General features: G+C 38.8%; 1 protein-coding gene and 1 long non-coding RNA gene across 2 annotated transcripts in view; one reads left to right on the top strand and one right to left on the bottom strand.

Annotated features, from left to right (window-relative positions):
* ADGRV1 (adhesion G protein-coupled receptor V1) overlaps window positions 1-19,235 on the bottom strand; it is a 697,985-nt gene that overhangs the window by 99,994 nt on the left and 578,756 nt on the right. Inside the window, exon 86 of the mRNA XM_066381830.1 lies at window positions 4,111-4,268. Coding sequence (XP_066237927.1) covers window positions 4,111-4,268 — 158 coding nt within the window. The remainder of the gene's footprint in view (window positions 1-4,110; window positions 4,269-19,235) is intronic.
* LOC136404477 (uncharacterized) lies at window positions 6,449-10,269 on the top strand. Its single transcript, XR_010751257.1, has 3 exons — window positions 6,449-6,987; window positions 7,075-7,166; window positions 9,106-10,269. It is a non-coding gene; the product is annotated as an uncharacterized lncRNA (long non-coding RNA).

The following is a 19,235-nucleotide window of genomic DNA, read 5'->3' as shown; positions in this document are numbered from 1 at the left end:
GTTACATAACTTTATAAATATACTAAAGACCACTGATCTATCCAGTTGAAATAGATGAATTCTATGAGACATAAATTATATCTCAATGAAGCTTAAGAAAACCCAGATGAAATGAGAAACAGATCAGCAGCTAGCAGGATCACAGTTTGATAATTACTTATTGAGAATCCTAACGTATTTACTCAAAGTTATTCATAGTTTATCTTATCTTAACACTTTTTTTTAGATCGGATTGTTTTGATTGCTGATTTTAAAGGCTGTCTTTGTTAGTTTTCCTCCAATATTGGGAATTTTTATATTGCAGCTATATTCTCTGCCTGTCTGTCCCTCTTTCTCTGGCTACCTTTTTCTGTTCAATGGTTTTATAGTTGCCTTCACTCAGTCCTACATCCAAAGAGGACTGTTGAGTCTGAGTCTTGGGCCTCCTGACCCCATGGTGACATATGGACATGACAGATGGAGTCTGCAAAATCTAGAGAGCTTAGCCCAGGTACTTAATGACATGCTTTGTCTTCTTTCTCCTTGGACTCCCAGATTTCTATGATCTGAAACCCAAGCTACTGTGCTGCTCTTTTTTAGGCTCCTTTCATGCTGGTGTAAGTGCTCCAGTTTTACCTGCCTTGGCTGGGACCTGTTTATTTTCAGTTGACCACCACAGCCGTTCAGATACTCTCTCATCTACCAGGCTTGTGGACCCAGAAAACAGGTCATCTTATCACTTTGTCTTCCTGATTTATTTCTGATCCACAAATGTTCATCTTTTGTAAAATTTTCTTTTATTATAGTGTGTCTTTGCTACAAATATGGAACAGGGTAATGGGCAGAACATGAATTAATGGTGCTATCTTGATAAGAACTTTTTCAGGTCATTACAATGAAATTTTAACAGAAAGATTTAAATAGAGCATCAAAAGCTCCTTGGTACATTAGACAGTATTTTTTTTTTTTAATTTTGAATTCAGGGTAAGTAGAACATATTAAGTGGAGGTGGGTTATAATAAGTCGCTAATAAAATATAAAAGCTCAATCAGACATCAAAGGTGAACATGTAGTTTTGGAAATAACAGAAGTCAATGAAAAACAGTCTTAATAATAACCTTCAGAGGAGATATCTACAAACACATCAATGAGATAAATCCTTGAATTTCTACTTCTGATGATATAACAGATTTCTCTTCTTATGTCATAGTTAGTTTAAGTATCCATTTCTATAATTATAAGATTTTATAATATATTAATAATTTTTAATTTATTCATTTATTCAACAAATATTAATTATGCTCATGATATTCACTGAACAAGAGCTCTGCAAGACCTTGGTAATACAGAGATGAAAGTAAATGGTCCTTGCCCTCAAGGATTCATAATTTATTAAGGAAATCAGCCACACACCAAAACAAGTCATTATCACAGATAAGTGCTATAATAGCTATAGGGATAAAGTGGTTTCTTTAAAGGCATAGATAAGGAAATGAGTAATTCCTACTGGTATGGTTCTGTAAAGAGGTTTCACAGAAGACGTAACTTATTGAGAACTTTCAGAATTTTTATAAAAGAGGTAGTAGCATATATTTTTTTTCCTTTTTTTTTTTTTTTTTTTTTGCACATGAGAGAGATGAGAAGCATCAATTCTTCATTGTGGCACCTTAGTTGTTCGTTGATAGCTTTCTCATATGTGCCCTGACTGGGGGCTCCAGAGCTATTGACCTCTTGCTCAAGCCAGTAACCTTGGGCTCAAGCCAGTGACCTTGGGATTCAAGCTAGTGACCTTTGAGCTCAAGCCAGCAACCATGGCGTCATGTCTATGACCCCACACTCAAGCTGGCGACCCTGCGCTCAAGCCACTGACTTCAGGGTTTTAAACGTGGGCTCTCAGTTTCCCAGGCTGATGCTCTATCCACTATGCCACTTCCTGGTTAGTCAGATTGAGTAGTATCTTTTTGGAAGTGGGGTCTCAGGGAATTAACTCATGTTTATCTACCACTTTTACTTAGATTATGGGTTTATTTTGGACAGCTCTGAGGAACTAATGAATATGACAGGGGGGAGATAAGACCTTTCCACCTCTCTCTCATCCCCACATCCCCACATTACTTATTAAACACATGGATTTTTATCAATTAATGATAAAGAGTTCAAAGTAGAGGGTTCTTTACATGAACAAAGATGACAGTATCAAGCAATTTTAGGAAAGAGTAAATAGACTGGCATAGTCAGAATGCAGGATAAATAATAACTAATTTAAGGTTGAAAAGATGATCCCAGGATGGACTGTGAAGACTCTCATAGGCTAAAAAGATTGGACTTTTCTTTGGGGCAATGAGAGTGCTTGGATGACTGTAATGCTGGATAGTGAGGGGATCCACTTTACAGTTTTGAAATATAGACATCTGAGAAATGAAATAGAGAAGAAAAAGACTTGAGCTAGTGTCCAATGAGGAAAATACTGTAGGAATCCAAGTATGAGGTAATGACTATTAGGTTGAATTGTCATGGGAATAGGAAAATTAGAAATATTATAAATATTTTTTTGAATTTGAAAAGCTACAATAGTACAATGCTTCTATTAATACTTCATTGAAAGACAGGTTTTCCTAGTTGAGAGACAAATGAGCTAGAACTTTCATAATTATGTTTAATGCTTGAGGGCTAGATTTTCCAGGTAAAATATTGTCTACTGTATCCATGTTGGATCATATCCAGAAGGCATAGGAGTGATTTAGGCATGAAAATGATTAACTCATTATGTTAGACCCTAATGTTACCATTATTAAAAACATGCAAACACTGGCACTTTCATATTACACAGTAAACAAAACAAATCTTGTTATTTGGAAAAAGAAACTAACAAATCTTCCCTTAAGAATGTGCATTGTAATAAAATTGGCCCCAACTTGAATAAAAGCATGCTTCTGTAAAAATTCTATGTCCTGTGAAAAACTAGGATTTCTACATTAAATAGTTTTTTAATTGAAGAATTTAAGATTAATCACAACCTTAAATAATATTTCTTCCTATGCAACGGTTACATGCTAAATGAGAAAGGATACAGAAGAGGTAGCTAGATACAGCTATCTTACAAATGACCCCCAAAAATAATATAAAAGAATCCCTTGTCTTTATACCACAAGGATCTTCCCTGATCCAGTTCAGGTGCTAGAAGATGTGGTGTCATTTGTAAGATAGCTGTATTTTTCATTATCCTATAAGTGGCAACATCGATTGAGCCCTCAAGAATATATCAGATTATTCTGGAAACTTCATATATGGTATCTTGTTTAAATTCTGGGAAGCCCTTAAAATGTGAATAATTCCTCTCATTCATTTGGCTTTAGATTTGTCAGAGCTTAGAATAAAGGAGACGCCTCTTTTTCATTGGCCCAAGAGGGATCCCCTGCCCCTAACTTATAAGGTTCGCCCTAATATTCTAATCACTCACCCATTTTAGAGTGAGTTTTCCATACGTAGGTGTGTGGTTATTGTTCCTCATTAAGAAAATTCCTAAGAGACTTTAATAAAAAAAAAAAGAATCAGATCATAAAAACCTGTCCTAAGTATGATTCAAAGGGAAAGAATGAACTGCAGTGAAAGCCAATTTGAGCTGGAAAGACTTGCGCTCTTAAATAACTAGACACGTGTAGCCACTTATGGAGCTGTCTGATCACATGCTTCTAAACATCTGTCAGCACAATCAGAACACCACATGCAAAACACAGCCCTCCTGAGCACTATGGAGGTTTATTTGTGATGAATTCTCATATTTTAAAAGAAATGAATAAATTTCACACATTGAACAGAGGTTATTACTGTTTAAGTTGAAGGAAGCTTTGGGAAGCAGCTCCCAAAGGCTGTGACTTATTTTTCTTGAACATTAACATCTTAAGGACAAAACTGGAACGAACAATAAAACCGACAGAGACCTAAAGACAGAAAGAAGTCAGGAAGTACCAAGAAGCAGGAGAAACTGGAGACTACAGCTTCACTTACAGAACTGAAAGCTGAGTCTAACTTCACTCTTCTCTTTTTTTGGATAAAATTTTTTTTCAGTGACACTGTCCCCACCATTAAAAAGTTCCCATCTCCAAAGTAAAAATACTGTTTCTTCCAAACCTGCAGCATTTGTTCGCCCTCTGAAGATATCATCATATGCTTTCCACTGTGGCTTCACTTGGTAGGCATGGATGAACACCACAAATACCACCACGAGGCACATCAAAGGAATAAGAGCTGCAGTGAACAGAGCTGCGTAGATATTTGGGATGAAACACCTGAAAGAGAAGAGACAATTCAAACAATTTCAATAAAAGTATTTCTGAAATCCAGCATGTATGACATTATTGCTTTATTCTAACTCTTCATACCTAAATGTTGGCAAAAGCACAATTTTGGTTTGCCAAATTGAAGTTTTGTTTGAGTAGAGGCTACATGATTAAATCTAATCTACTGCTTCACAAAGTAGGGTCTATGAAACATGCTTATCCTGAGATGCTTAGAAAACTTCAGAAAAGGTTCTAGCCAATACATTTGAGAAATGAACATTGCTTTCCAGCTCTATATTCTTGGCCTAATAAGATCATGGTTACACTGTGGACCGGTTGAGAGAAGGTACTGCTGACTGGTACATCTGAGTTATCCTCAGGCTCAATTCTGTCATTCCTAAGCTATACATTTCCTGAAGAGCCATTAATTCCCTTGAAAATGATAACAACTTTTCATTTAGAAGCTATACTGCTCAATTGCACTTATTAGTACTAGAGTTTATTTAGAACAATGAGGTCCAAGGTAAACTTACATTATTTATTTATTCTGGTAACACTGAAATTCTACAAAAATAGTTTTAGACATGTAACCGGAAATTTTTACTCATATAAAAAAAATCACCTTGTTCTTTACATAACATTTTCCACAAAATAATGTCAAAATAGAGGACTGCTAAATAAGTTCTCAATATCTGAAACTATGTTTGAGGTATTGTAGAAAGGACACACCTCCTACAACTTACAAGACTATCATACTTTTAATTATAAGAAATCTTAATAGTAGGTAGTATTCTTTTCAAATATTTTTGCCAAGGTCTCAATTTTAATATATAATTCCTATAAAACTAGATTACAACACAGTCAAAAATAATAGATTCTGAAGAAAACTCAAGAAAAAAAATATATAACCTGTATAAAAGAAAACCTTAAATCCAAAATACAGGTAATTAGGAAAAACATCCATTCTTGTAACTTGTAAAAATAGTGCCTCAGTTTTATATTTAAAAAGAGATATATAGTCAAAGACCTCATGCAGGTAGTATTCCTAATTAACATGATCTGCTAAATGTTTTCCTCTTGTAAAGTAGACACATTTCAAGAGATATTTCAACACAAATTCTGCATCTGCAAAGAGACGTCAGAATGATAAATGTGCTGGCTTTCAGAATTTAATTTGGACAGCACAGAGGCTTGGTCACCCCCTGTGCCCTCCTCTGTATGTCCCTGGCCCATCTCTTCCCGGTAAAAGGCATATGATTAAATAAAACAGGCAAACATTAATGACCTTGCTCTTGAATATATTTCTGCACTAAAAATAGTGGTTATGTTGGCTAGTCATTTCTATGTACATTAGCTTTGAATGATTTTTTTAATTGTTTTCATCTGAATTATGAAGTCACCTCCATAGACTGGCCTAAAGATGCTCAAAGGCAGATATGGACAAAAAAACTCACACAGGCTTCAGTGCTGTTTTTACCTTGAAAAATGCCATCGCAATTCAGTTTCAGAATGTAAAATGGGGACAGTCACTGAGTCTATTGGGAGGTACTCTAGGAGTAATAAACATTTTATACAGAGCTCCAGGGTAGAGATTCAACTCCAACGCATAAAACTGCTCAGTGGCTGACCATGGTTGGCTCCCACTTCTCTATTTGAAGTGCCTTCCTAAAAGCTTTCCTTTGTTTTCAATTCAGGGGACAACCTTGAAACCAGAACACTAACTAATGGTGCACCATCTTGGTTAAAAATAAAACTGGCAAAGTGAACCTCGAGGAGGTGAGCACTAACCAGGCATGTCAGCAGCGGCTCTCAGGAAGAGAAGGAAATTTCCTAAGTGCATCGCTCTTAAAAACCTCCATTGTAATTTGCCCTGCACGTAAGAAGACTTGGCCATCCTGCCCCATTCTTTCAGAAAAAGGGGCAGGAAAACTATCCAATCCCAAAGTGACCCTCCCCACAGCCCCATGCTTCTCAGAGCCCCATGGGCCATAGCCTGTCATAAGCACTAGGCTGTTGAGTGTCCTAAATTCGTCCTCTGCATGGTTAACACAGGCAAATCATTAATGAGGAGGGGTCTGGTTCGCAGCCCAACACTCCTGCTGGGAGCCCGGGCCTCCCTGCCTACCTCAGGCCTCAGGCCCTGCGGGCTCTCCCCCTACCTGATCCTATCCACTTGCGGCTCCGTCCCTGTCTCCCTGAGATGAAAGCTACCTGCCTTTCCTACCACCTCTTCTGGGAATTAAGGTGGCTAGCTCCTGGGAACTAGCCTTAAAAGGAAAAAAAAGGAGCCTCATCAATCAGAATTTCCTTTAGCCCAGCTGAATAAGAGGTACAGTACATCCAGGTAGTTTGAGAATTAGGTCACAGGAAAGTGATGTGGGAGTTCGGAAACTCTGACTGTCATGTTAGGAACAGTTTCTGAAATGAGGCTAGGAACACATTTTTGGAAAAACCGAATGTAATGTAAGAAATGTGCAGACTGAGTGCTCATCACGCCGAGGGCGGTGAGGTCGACTGGAGGCTCGGGTTCAAGGCCAATTTGGCAGTAAGAACACTGTGGACTTCCTCCCTTCAAAAGGGTGAAGAAACTGTGTCCCGTGTAACTATCAGCTCATCCAGCTTCAAAGCACTCCAGTGACCCTTCTCTCTTTTGGTGCTGAAAGTCCTTTGGGGTTCTTGCAATCACAGGACTAACTTCTGCTGTTCCTTTTTAAACTTTCATGGGTAAGTTTTCATTCTTATTATAAGCCACAGATGATCCCAATTTATTTCAAAATCTTGTCAGGACTTTAACATCTGCCCTATTTTTGGCCAGATGCGACAAGCCACGGCCGTTTTACTACCTCCAGGCTCCTCTTCCAAGGGCGCACGGCCCGTCTACAGCGTCTCGTGTCACTTTCTAATCTGGTGAGATGACTACTTCCCCTCGGTAGCACTTCTTCCTTATTCAACTGTTTTCACTTGTATTATCTAACTTGAGTAAAAAATATATAATTTTTGAGTAAAAAAATCCTCTATATATATTTGAGTAAAAACCATATATATGCCATTGGCATGAGGTATTTCAGTTTCTTTATTCCTATGTGGAATAAGCACAAGAAGTTCAGAAGCAAAGGAGTCCAGGAGAGACATAAACTTCACTTACAACTGCTGAAAGATTGGGAGAGATGCTGGGAACTCCCTGTACGTGTGACTGTGATCTGAGTCCATTTAAATTCTATTTTAAAGAACAAGTTGACCCTGGCAATCTGGAGAACTTGAAGAAATCCAGGCAGCTGACATCTGGGTTACATCTGGGTTACACAGATAATGAAAAAGGAGCCAGTAATGGAAAAATAATAAATGTTTGTTTCCAAGGTCTTTACAACTAAGTACTTCTCCTTAACAAGACAATGGTAATAGCTACGAGTCACGGCCTCATGTGCCAACCTCCCCTAGGTAGGTCTCCATCAGGCTGCATTAATGATGGCACCTACATCAAAAGCTATATTTGTTGCTTCAACCAACTTTTATCTTTTGCACATGGAAAATAAATAACTTTATGAAGACATGAGAGTGAAAAGAAAATCACAACTTCAAGGGAGGAAAATATATTCTTTCTGTCCTTCTCTTATAGTGTATAAAGCAGTTTTCATACCTAGGAAAACAGAATGAATTCTAAAATGCATTTTCTTTTAAGCTCAGACTTGAAAACAATAACCAAGTTAAGATTAAATTACAAATAAACCCTACAAAGTGAAACTGAACCACAGGAAAACAGATGGACTTAGAGAGGACAGGACGGAACAAGGTATTTTCCTGGACTGTGTTAGCTGGATAATGAAAACTACTGTAAATGTTACTACTACTATACTCACTTCCAACCTCACTACAAATGGCACAGCAAGGATCATTTACTATGTGCCAGGCATGAAACTCAACCCTTACACGCATCATCATGCATAAATATCACAACAATCCCCCTAGTCTCACTGCACACATGGAAAAATGGTTCCTAAATTACATAAGGTCAAATTGCTGATAGCAAACAGGCTCATTTGCCTTCACTGCTACCTCTATAATTCTAAAATTATTTCCATAATCCTAGAAAAGACATATTAAAGGCAGTGGTGAACATGCCAGTGTTCTTCTTGAGAACAGGAACCATAATCTGTTTTGTTTATATTTCTCCCAATGCTTTGCGTAATAGGCCCTTAAGAAATGTGTATCAATTCAACTGATTTTTAGCAGTGTTTGAAAATCACTTACTTACACAAAAAAGTAGGCATAGAAAATTCTGTTTTTCAGGTGTGCTCATTTCAATCAAAATCCAAGCAACATTGGCCTATCTATCATGTACAAGTACAGTGCTGGACATGGAAGGACATATAAAAATGCCTGAGGCATGATCCCTTGCATTAAGCAGAGTGTATTTACAATAAATACACAGCACATCAGAATCTAGTCTTTACCTCAAAGTGCTGCTGTTCCATCAGCATCACTAGCACTACCTGGGAGTCCGTTAAAAATGCAGGATCTCAACGCAAGACAGAGTTTCTGTACTGATTTTTTTAGAGAGAGAAAGAGGGGTGGGGGGAGAGTGAGAAGCATCACCTTGTAGTAGTTGCTTCTTGTATGTGCCTTGACCCAGAAAACCTGGAGTTTCGAACTGGTGACCTCAGCATTCCAGGTCCATGCTTTATTTACTATGCCACCACAGGTAGGTGACAGTTTCTGAAACCATGTTTTAACAAGATCCCCAGTTGTCTCAAGTAAACACTGAAAGTTTGAGATGCATTTTTCTAGCACACTTAAGGGACATAATGTAGATGAAGGTAATTAACTAATCTTAACATTCTTTTGGCAGAAAAGCCATGGAACTATGGGCCCTCAAGGAGAATCAGATCCAGAGATTTCATAGCACGTGGTGGTAACAGCAGCCTGAAGAACCAGAGAGAAAGTAAAGCGGCAGGAAACAAAAGGAATAGAGAAGCAGAGTTGTGTCATAGAAGCCTGGGATTTAGCAACCTGAGCACGCTGCAGAAGAGGAGAGAGCTAGCCAGCAAAGTGAGAGAGGACACACAGGTCTGCAGATGAAAGGAGAAGGGGCCTGAGGGGCTGTGGGGGGAGGTGAACATTCAGTCCTGCTGCACAGAAACAACCCTTGAAGGAAGAGTTCTGTTCTGTGAGTGCAGTGGACATGCTCTTCAACTGTGTACACAGCTGAAGGTTTCTGGAAAGTGTGACCCCTCTATCCCTACACGCTGATCGCAGATCACCCTGGCCACCGGCAGTCAGCTGTGAGATACGTACTTGCCCCAAAGTCTTGTGGCTTGCCCCGGACTTATAACTTAGTAACTCTGCTCCAGAAGTTTAGCTGAGCTAATCACCTTTGAGAATCTGCCACAGATAGTTGCCAGTTAGTGGAGGGCACTAGAGACGATGTAAATTCAGAGCAATTAAGAAATTAAGACTGAGAGATGAAGATTATGGCCTTGGTTTTCAGCATTCTAATTCAAGTTCTCTGAAGTCCAAGTATACCTCATTTCCCGCATGTGAATGTCCATGCAGTGGGGTACGTATATTTCTACAGCGCCTCCCCTTTCCTGGAAGTAGCGTGTTTTTACATGCAACTGTAATGGCCATTGAACAGCCCTAGTGAATGGGGATAAAGAGAAAAAGGAAGTGGACACAGAACTGTCCTTTAAAACAGGTTGTTTTGGAGATGCAGTAGAATATCACTGCCATATACTCCAGTTTGGGGGCTCACTCTCAACCATGTTTAGTGCCTCTAACTCTGCACTGACAATTGCGTCAGAAGAAGCCAAAGGACTAGAAACTGAGAATCAGCCTCACCTTTTAGTATTTATAATGTATCTATATGCTTATATAACTTGAAAAGATTGAGCAAAGAAAAATGTAAATAAAAACTCAATTAACATTAAACTGTCTAAAACTTTAAGGTAGTCAGATATACTATATGCACTGAAGTACAGTCCTGTGTTGTATATAATTAGTTCTGGTGAACAAGATAATTACCGACATCCCAGGCTTATTAAAAGGTAAACTATGGTGATTATCATTAAGACAGCAGATGCGGGCCCTGGCCGGTTGGCTCAGCGGTAGAGCGTCGGCCTAGCGTGCGGAGGACCCGGGTTCGATTCCCGGCCAGGGCACACAGGAGAAGCGCCCATTTGCTTCTCCACCCCTCCGCCGCGCTTTCCTCTCTGTCTCTCTCTTCCCCTCCCGCAGCCAAGGCTCCATTGGAGCAAAGAGGGCCCGGGCGCTGGGGATGGCTCCTCGGCCTCTGCCCCAGGCGCTAGAGTGGCTCTGGTCGCAATATGGCGACGCCCAGGATGGGCAGAGCATCGCCCCCTGGTGGGCAGAGCGCCGCCCCATGGTGGGCGTGCCGGGTGGATCCCGGTCGGGCGCATGCGGGAGTCTGTCTGACTGTCTCTCCCTGTTTCCAGCTTCAGAAAAATGAAAAAAAAAAAAAAAAAAAAAAAGACAGCAGATGCGAACACACGCAGAAACCACCTGCGGAAAGCAGGTTAGCGTCAGCCTGTCCCGCGGCTGTCCTCCCACTGCTGCCGACTCAGTAATAATACAAAAGGCCAGATCTATTTACACATAAATTCCACAGATGAATAATGGACCCATTGTATTAACAGGTTAAAAAACACACACAGTCTGAAAACCATGATACCCCAAGAAAAGAAATTTTCTTTTGCTTTCTTTTTTTCTTTTTTAAGAAACTCAAGTATGAATAATGTGTTCCCTAAATGACATGATGATACTGTTAAAATCAGTCTACCAACTTCACTCCAGGTAGGTTCCAGGGAATCAAGTCCCTTCAGAACTGAATCAGAATAAGGTCAAGCTGACTTGTTATTTTTTACATGTACTAATGCTCCACGTTCTCATAAAACAAAATTATTTGGTACTGAAAAATGTCATTGTCCTAGAGCATTCTAAGGTGTCCTGCTCTTACCCCTTGCTCACCAAGCCTCGGAATAAATGGCTAAAAGTTTTTTTCCCCAAAGAATCATACCACATTCTTATATCTGAAGATAGTAAAATTATAGGTTTTTATAATTTTATGAAAATGTAGATAAGATTCACAGATGTGGATAAAAGAATATAAGGATTAACAAACATCTAAAACTTTTGTCTTTTTGCACACTCTTGCCCTCTGCATCTGACCCCATGATTTCACCAGGCACAAGCACCCCGAGCGCATGAGCAGTAGTCGGAATGCCGCTATTTCAGAGAAGGCCAAACTCTTCACATAGGCTAACTTCTGATCCTAGGCTACTGTTGGAGATGCAATTTTATTTTTTGTGATTTTAATCTGTGCTTATTTCAATAAACTCAAAGCATTTAGGAATAGCTAAGAAGAAACTGGGGGCATGTGTCATGTTAGCATAACTGTTACTTCCTTTTTCCTGAGGAAAATTTGTAGGCTTTGAAGTTCTTTCTCCCCAAATACTCTTACAACACACTTGTATCACCCTTTAAAACAGGAGAAAGGCAGAAGTATTGGTCCATGCTGACAAGAGTGTTATTGGATATAGATATTGTCAGTGGTAAAAAATCCTGACAGCAATAGTGGTTCATTTCTTGAAGGGGAAAAAAATCACTTGGTAGAGGATAATCCAACTGATAATTATTAACCATCTTTTATGAACAGTAGCCACATTATATTGTCCAGGATATTAGACCCACTGATTCCTCTGGCTTTATGTGAAATCTGCAAATGCTCCAAGAAAACACTTCAAGAACATTCCCTATAGGAATGAATGCTCAGTCACACCACTTCTGGTATCATCTATAGTCATATTAACATTTACAGCTCATTGTAATAACTGATATTCTTAAATGAGAACTTTAAATCATTAAGAGATTGTTAATTATAGTCATATTGTTTAAAATAAACTATATACATCTTTGTCCTGTTAGCAAAATTTTAATTATAAAATTTTGCAAATAATAGGGTTAACTTTTTACTATAGAGAAAACAAGGATAATGTGAGTAGTTGAAGTTAAATAATTTTAAGGTCATTATTTTTAGTTGTACATAATATATATAGTTATGTCTTGACTCTAACAGCCAGCTTTGTTCCTAAGCACATAACCCCGATACACTGATTTTTTTATTGAACAAGTATTTCAGGATGTTGGTCTTCACTGAATAATGGGTTAGCACAACAAAGATGTGTTTTAAGATATCTAAACAACCTTTATATGTTTATAGATGGTTGCTAGAGTTGGTCCGTGATACCAGTATTAACTAGTATTTATTGAGTATTTCAATAAGCCTTGAAATGTTGTAATTACATCTGAGAACTTAAGAAATGTGAAAGGCATAACTCCTTACCTGAAGATCTTGGAGTAAGAAAAGGCAATGTAATAATACAAGAACATTATAAAATCCCACATGACACTGTCAGCATGTGGGAATAGCTAATAAATGTTAAAAAGGTTAAAAAACATTAATTAAAATTACCTAGGGAAAACCAGGTAGAGGTCATGAAGTAATTTTAGAAAAGAAAAGTAAAAATGGGTAAAGGATATAAAGGCCAAAATTTTATCTACTCTACATGGAAGCCCTAGTTTTGATGGGGAAATAAAATGACATATTTCATTTTCCTTGAGGTTTGGAAAGCTTAAAGATTGGATCAAACCTGAATGTTGAGAAAGCAACATTTTATTTTATGTATGTATGTATGTATGTATTTTAGGTGAGAGGAGGGGAGATAGTGAGGCAGACCCCCACATGTGCCCCAACCAGATCTACTTGGCAACCCTGTCTGGGGCCGATGCTTAATTACTGAACACTTTATAGTGCCTTGGGCTGTTGCCCTCTCCAATTGGGCTATCCTCAGTGTTTGGGGCTATGCTTGAACCAATCAAGACACTGGCTGTGGGAGGGGAAGAGGTACAGAAAGGGGAGAATGAGGGGGAGAAGAAGCAGATGATGGTTGCTTCTCCTGTGTGTCCTGACTGGGAATTGAACCCGGACGTCCATACACTGGGACAATGCTGTATCCACTGAGTCATGGGTCAGGGCCAGGAAGCAGCACTTTAAAGCTCCTTAGACAGTCCTAAGCTATCAGATAGATATTAAAGTGATTTCCTTTGTGATTTCTGCAAAGGTTCTCAAAAGGAAATGGTGTTGTGTCTATGTGTGGAAGAGGACAGAGAGTGTAGAAGCCTCCTGTTGGATGAGGATAATACTGCCTAAAGCAGGGGTCTCAAACTCAACTCAGCATGTGGGCCGCAGAGCAAGATCACAGCTGTTCGGCGGGCCGCACTAGGTCTACAAAAGGCAACTGTTACGCAACACTTTTCAGTGTCACAAAACGACCAGAAACTGTAGTTCGTGGATTAGTCTGCGGGCCGCACAAAATTGTTCGGCGGGCCGCGAGTTTGAGACCCCTGGAAGGAAAAGGAGTATACCGTTAGGAATAAAAGCAGTGGTGGGATTCAGCCAGTTTGCACCAGTTCAGAAGAACTAATACCTAATTATTTGTTGAGTTCAACAAAAAATCAGTGAACCGGTTGTTAAAATGGCACTTGTAATCAGGGTTCTCACTAAGGTGGGCACCTGGGCAGCCAGCCAAGCAGCTGCCCGATGTGGAAATCACAAATTGACATTCCTCACTCTTTTTTAACATTCATCTGGGCAACAGCGTATTCTAAGAGCCCATACTAATGTTCATTTTGTTCACAGTTGAAAAAAACTGCAAGTAAGGACACCAATCAAGAAGCAATATGGAAATATCTTAAATAACAGTTTTACTGTTTTTTGTCAGGTATTATTTAGTATTTTTTTATTAATATTTTAAACTCTTATAACATAAGGTAATCTAGTGTTGTATACTTCTTTTATTGTTCAAGTATTAAATGCATGAAATAATAAACTACCTTTTGATATATCATCTTTTTATACTTACAATGGACATGAGGGCAAAGAACTGGTAGTTAAATTATTTGAATCCCACCACTGAATAAGACTCTGGAACCAGACTATTTGGGTCAATCCTGGATATGCATGTTGTTGATTCTCTGGAACTTAAGCCAGTATTGAACTAGTCCATACGTCAGTTTCCTAAAAACATTAAATGGGAGAACTATAGCATCTAACACACATGAGTGCAGTGAGGTCTTAATAAGTCAATATGTGTAAAGCCCTTGGATTAGAGCCCGGTGTAGATAGTCAACAAAAGATAGCTATGATTATTATTATCACCTGTTACTAAGTGGTAAATCTTATTTATATACAAGACTTAATCTGTATAAAAAAATAAAAGGAGGGTCAAGGGAAGTGCTGAACAGTATAAATTCAATGAAAGTAAATTTTTCAACTGGGGTAGGCAGGGAAGACTTCGCGGAAGAGGTGGGGAAACCAGCTTTCTTTCTCTTAAATTTCTTATCAAGCAGCAGATGTTTAATATGATTGAAATGTGCAAACAAGATTATGTGCCTGTGTGCACAATGGCTCTGCATACGGGGAAGGAAGAAAACTTTCCCTTTGCTGCTTTTCCCCATGACTCATGTGTGTTTCTGCAAAACTAGTTGTTGAAACTTGGTTCCAACTTGAAAAGTGAAGGTAATTATGAGCCATTCAAAAAAAGGCTGTTAATATTCAGGGAAGTCCAACATAACACGATGGCACCACCACAGGCTGACAAGCCAGCTTGGCTCAGAGATGTCAGCAGCAGTAGACTGAGCTCCGGGTTCGGGGACTTCTGAGGGATTTGAACTGATAGCTTTTTACTTGCCATACTCCTGTCCCCCCTCCCTTCTTCTCCCCCAGCCCCAAAACCTGCTACAAGAAGACAAAAGGAAGGAAAAAGCCAATTAGCTAGTAGTTTTCTAGAAGAGGAAGTGCTTGTAGCCTAGTCGATGCCTGCACTCTACGGTGGACCCCGAAGCTGACTGTGAGTGTCCCCATCAGCCTGAGCTGCCTGTCAGAAAGAAAACTGTGCTTCCTCCTTCAGGAACTTTTCTTTCTGCATAAAATCATAAAACTATAAGGGATAGTAAGGGTCATTCCTTCTTGCCTCTAGTTTTATGGGTGAAAAAAACAAGATGCAAGGTTTGCCCGGTACCTGGGTGTCTAAACTCCAAGGTCATGCTCTGACTGAGGCTCTGAAGCATAAGTCAGACTCAACAGAAAAATAATTTAGAATATTTTCAGGAGCCATTTTCAGTGTTTTCTTTTACACTGCATACAAATATGCGTGACTACTGAACACGCGTATTTCTGACCCTAACGCTCAATAGTTATCACCCGGACCGCACAGACCGTACCTACTCCTCCGTGAAAATTTTTAATGACATTGCATTTAACACTTTTACAAAACACAAAAATTCATACAAAAGAATATATTTCATTCACTCAGAGTAACAAAGATATAAGGAAAGGGCAAATATTCTAAGATGGCATTTTGTCATTCATAAGCCCCCCTCCCACTGAGGCCCTTCCCCTCTCTGAAAAAAATCTGGCTTCAGCTGAATCAATATTTTATCGTAAGGAGTTTATTTTTGTCAACAGGATGTTCCTGTTATTTTCAAGTCCTGTAGTTTCAACAACAGGATTTCAGAGCAGTAAAATGAAATGGGAACAGTAGAGTAATATTAATTTCTCAGAATAATCATAATGTGTAAGAAAAAAATCCAAATAGTCCAAAACCTGCTTTAAAAATTTAAAGCTATCTTCTTCATAAACTTTCTAAATTTCTATTCCTTAAAAATATATCATAATCTAATATGCAGCAAAGATTTCTGGCTGAGATTCTTAACTATAGCCAAACTTCTGAATTGTAGAGCTGGGTTAATATCTGCAAACACTTCCCCTTATTGTGAGATCCTAGTTTCTTTTCTTTCTTTTTCTCTCTTACTTCAAATAAAAGTTTGATATGCCATAAAATGGAAAAAAATTAAAACATGCTAAAAATTCAAGAGTGTGAGAGCCATGCCATCTGGGAAGGTATCATGTGCTTTTAGATAAGAAGATCTTACCAATGTCAGCACTATTCTTCATAAGTCATTTGGAGGTTTATTGCTCAGTGTGCGAAGAGAAGACAGAGAAATCATTTCCTCTCAATCAAACAATTGTTAGAGAGTCTGCGGCCTGCCATCACCAAGAATGGAGACTAATCTAACTGGGTTTCATCAGGGGTAGAAACGCATCAAAACCCACCACTCAATACAGAATCTGGGACGTTCTGAATTGAAGACAGAAAGATATGATGATTTTATAAAACACAGAGTGAGAAAGTGGATGTGAATGTATTTAATGCTAGTTAATAGCTGTGTAACTCTGGGTAAGTGAAGTTACCTCTGTGAGTCTTGGTACCCTTGTTAATAAAATATGAATAAAATGTATTTTTTCATTAATGCATTGAGAGTTAAATGAAATTAATTTGATTAAAGTGCTTAGCATGGTGCCTAGCATGCAGGACTCAATAAAGGATAGTAGGCCCTGGCCAGTCAGCTCAGTTGGTTAAGAGCATCATTCCAAAACAACAAGGTTGTGGGTTCAATCCCTCGTCAGAAAACACTTGGGAAGCAACCAAAAAATGCATGACTGAGTGGATGCAAATGCTTCCTTTCCCCCTCCCCTCTCTCTCCCTTCCTCTCACTGTATATCTGGAAATCAACAAAAGTTAAGCCCTGGCCAGAGAGCTCAGTTCATTGGAGCACCGTCCTGAGCACGGAGTTTGCCAGGTTTGATTCCCTAGTCGGGGCACATACAGGAGCAGCTCAATGTTCCTGTCTCTCTCTCTCCCTGAATCTCTAAAAAATAAATAAATAAGATAAAAAAATAAAAGAAAGTAGCCATTCTCATTCACATTAGTATATCCGTTGGTTTACTTTGCTGAGACACTGTAATACTTAGGAATAGAATAAATGATATTTAACTGTATTCACATTCCATTTAATAGGATACCCAAATATTTGGTTAACATCACTCATTTTCTGGAACAGCAAGCTTATCCACAAAGTTTTCATTACCTCTAACCAAATACCTAACACCATTTTTCACAAGATTAAGCATTTCCTTGAACACCCACAGCAGCAACTTAAATGTGAAGGCACTAGGTCAATGTTCAGTCATTTGAAAGCAAGAAAGATATACAATCTTTTAAATATATGTTTAAATCTCCATTTGGTTCTGCCACAGTGATTAAAATTTAAATCTAAATCTCAGATCTAAAAATCACAGAAATGTGAGGTGTAATTAAATCTTTAAGTCAGGATGCAGAGAACTGCTCAGAAATGTGTCTCTGAAATGCTGTTTTGAAGGGCAAGGGACCACACACCACCTCAGTGGTCTCCTTACTATGTCTAAGCTGTTATTCTCACAGCTATGTTACTATACTTAGAATTCTAAAGACATTTTTTTTTGCAGTTGAGGCAACTTTGTTAAGAGTTCTTGTCATGTTACTTTATTATCTGGGGAGCAGTAAATAACATCCTCATGATGGTTCACCCTGCACCCCAATTTTCCTTGTCACCAATAAAAAAGATTCTTTATTTTTATAAAATACTAAAGATTAAATGATGTTCCCTACAGATTTTTGAGTAGCTGATAAAATACATACTCAAAAGGAAACTAAGATTAAAGAGGGAATGGATACCAAAATACTATTTGCTAAAAAAATGGATTTTACATTCATCCTAGTTTGCTTTCTCTAGCAAGTATTTCAGAGTTACACACAAACACTGAGCAAAATAGGGGCTATGTAATAAAACTGGCAAGCTCGGGGGGGCCACATAGCAGGCCTGAGAAGCTCAGTGACCACAAGGAACCATGCAGAACTGTCTGATCATAAATTCCTAACTGGGCAGGTCATGGAAGGTGGTCACGTCCCAGGCCTACAGCTTCCTTAGCAGAGGCCAATCTTTACCTTCTGTGACCTCTGTCCATTGTTCTTGAGCACAGGATAACATACCTTTGAAATGTCAGAGTCATTTTCTTTTCTAGATCCCTGCTAACCACAGGCACCATAGCACAGAACCCCTCAGTGCTATGTATGTTCCCTGCATAACATCTCTCTGTGCTGTAAATGTTAAAAGTTAACTGCCCCATACCCACCAGTGTAAAAGAGGTAAGTTTCTCCATTTTGCTCTTTATCCAATCCTAGAGCTTTCCTTGCTTTGCTTCCTCCCACCTCCTGAAGCTACTACCAGTGGATTTCATGAACCTTTCTTATGTTTTCTCCTTTGATTCTAAATGCACACAAGGACATGCAAAACTGCCATTCTCAGGAGCATTTTCTCAATCGGTTGAGATCTTGCTTTCAGGCATGTCCTCAAAATTTTGGCTCAAATAAACTCTTGTAAAACTTTTTTATAGGCTGGACATAATTTCATCAACAACACATGCACACCACTCTCATACATTAGTTCAAGAGAAGTATAACTTTCTCCAATATGAGAACAGTGTGGTTATTGTATCATATAATAGACCATGTTCTGGATCTTGTAATCGTGAAAAACTCAGTACTGACTCTTATACAACTGCTGTTCATTTACTTAACATGCATTTACTAAGCAACAGTGTGCATGCTACTTGCTATGCTGTGGGCATATGTGATGAGTAAGATATGCCTCCTGACCTGGAGAATATTATTATAGTATAGAAGTGAGGCCCATGCCAAATCTTAATTCAGTGTGTTACGTTTGATTGCATGATCATCTGGAGCATAGTGAGAACTCAAAAGAAGGAGCAAGCTATTATATGAGCAGGAGTTGGATGGTAAAATCATTTTTACCAATAAAGAAATAAGATGAAGCAAAAGGATTAAGCAAAGAAAAAAAACCTTACAGACACAACATTGGGGGACTGAAGAAAGGAAAGGGCGTAGGGGAGGTAGAGGAGGGTAAGGGGGATGGAGGGGGGTGGAGGGTGCCTTGACTTGGGGTGGTGAACCCTCAATGCAGTATATTGATGATGTAGTATAGAGCTGTACATCCAAAACCTAT

Source organism: Saccopteryx leptura, chromosome 4 (genome assembly GCF_036850995.1).
Source record: "Saccopteryx leptura isolate mSacLep1 chromosome 4, mSacLep1_pri_phased_curated, whole genome shotgun sequence".
Classification (NCBI taxonomy): domain Eukaryota; kingdom Metazoa; phylum Chordata; class Mammalia; order Chiroptera; family Emballonuridae; genus Saccopteryx; species Saccopteryx leptura.
Note: the sequence above shows the minus strand (reverse complement) of the source record. Positions and strands in the feature narration are given on the sequence as shown.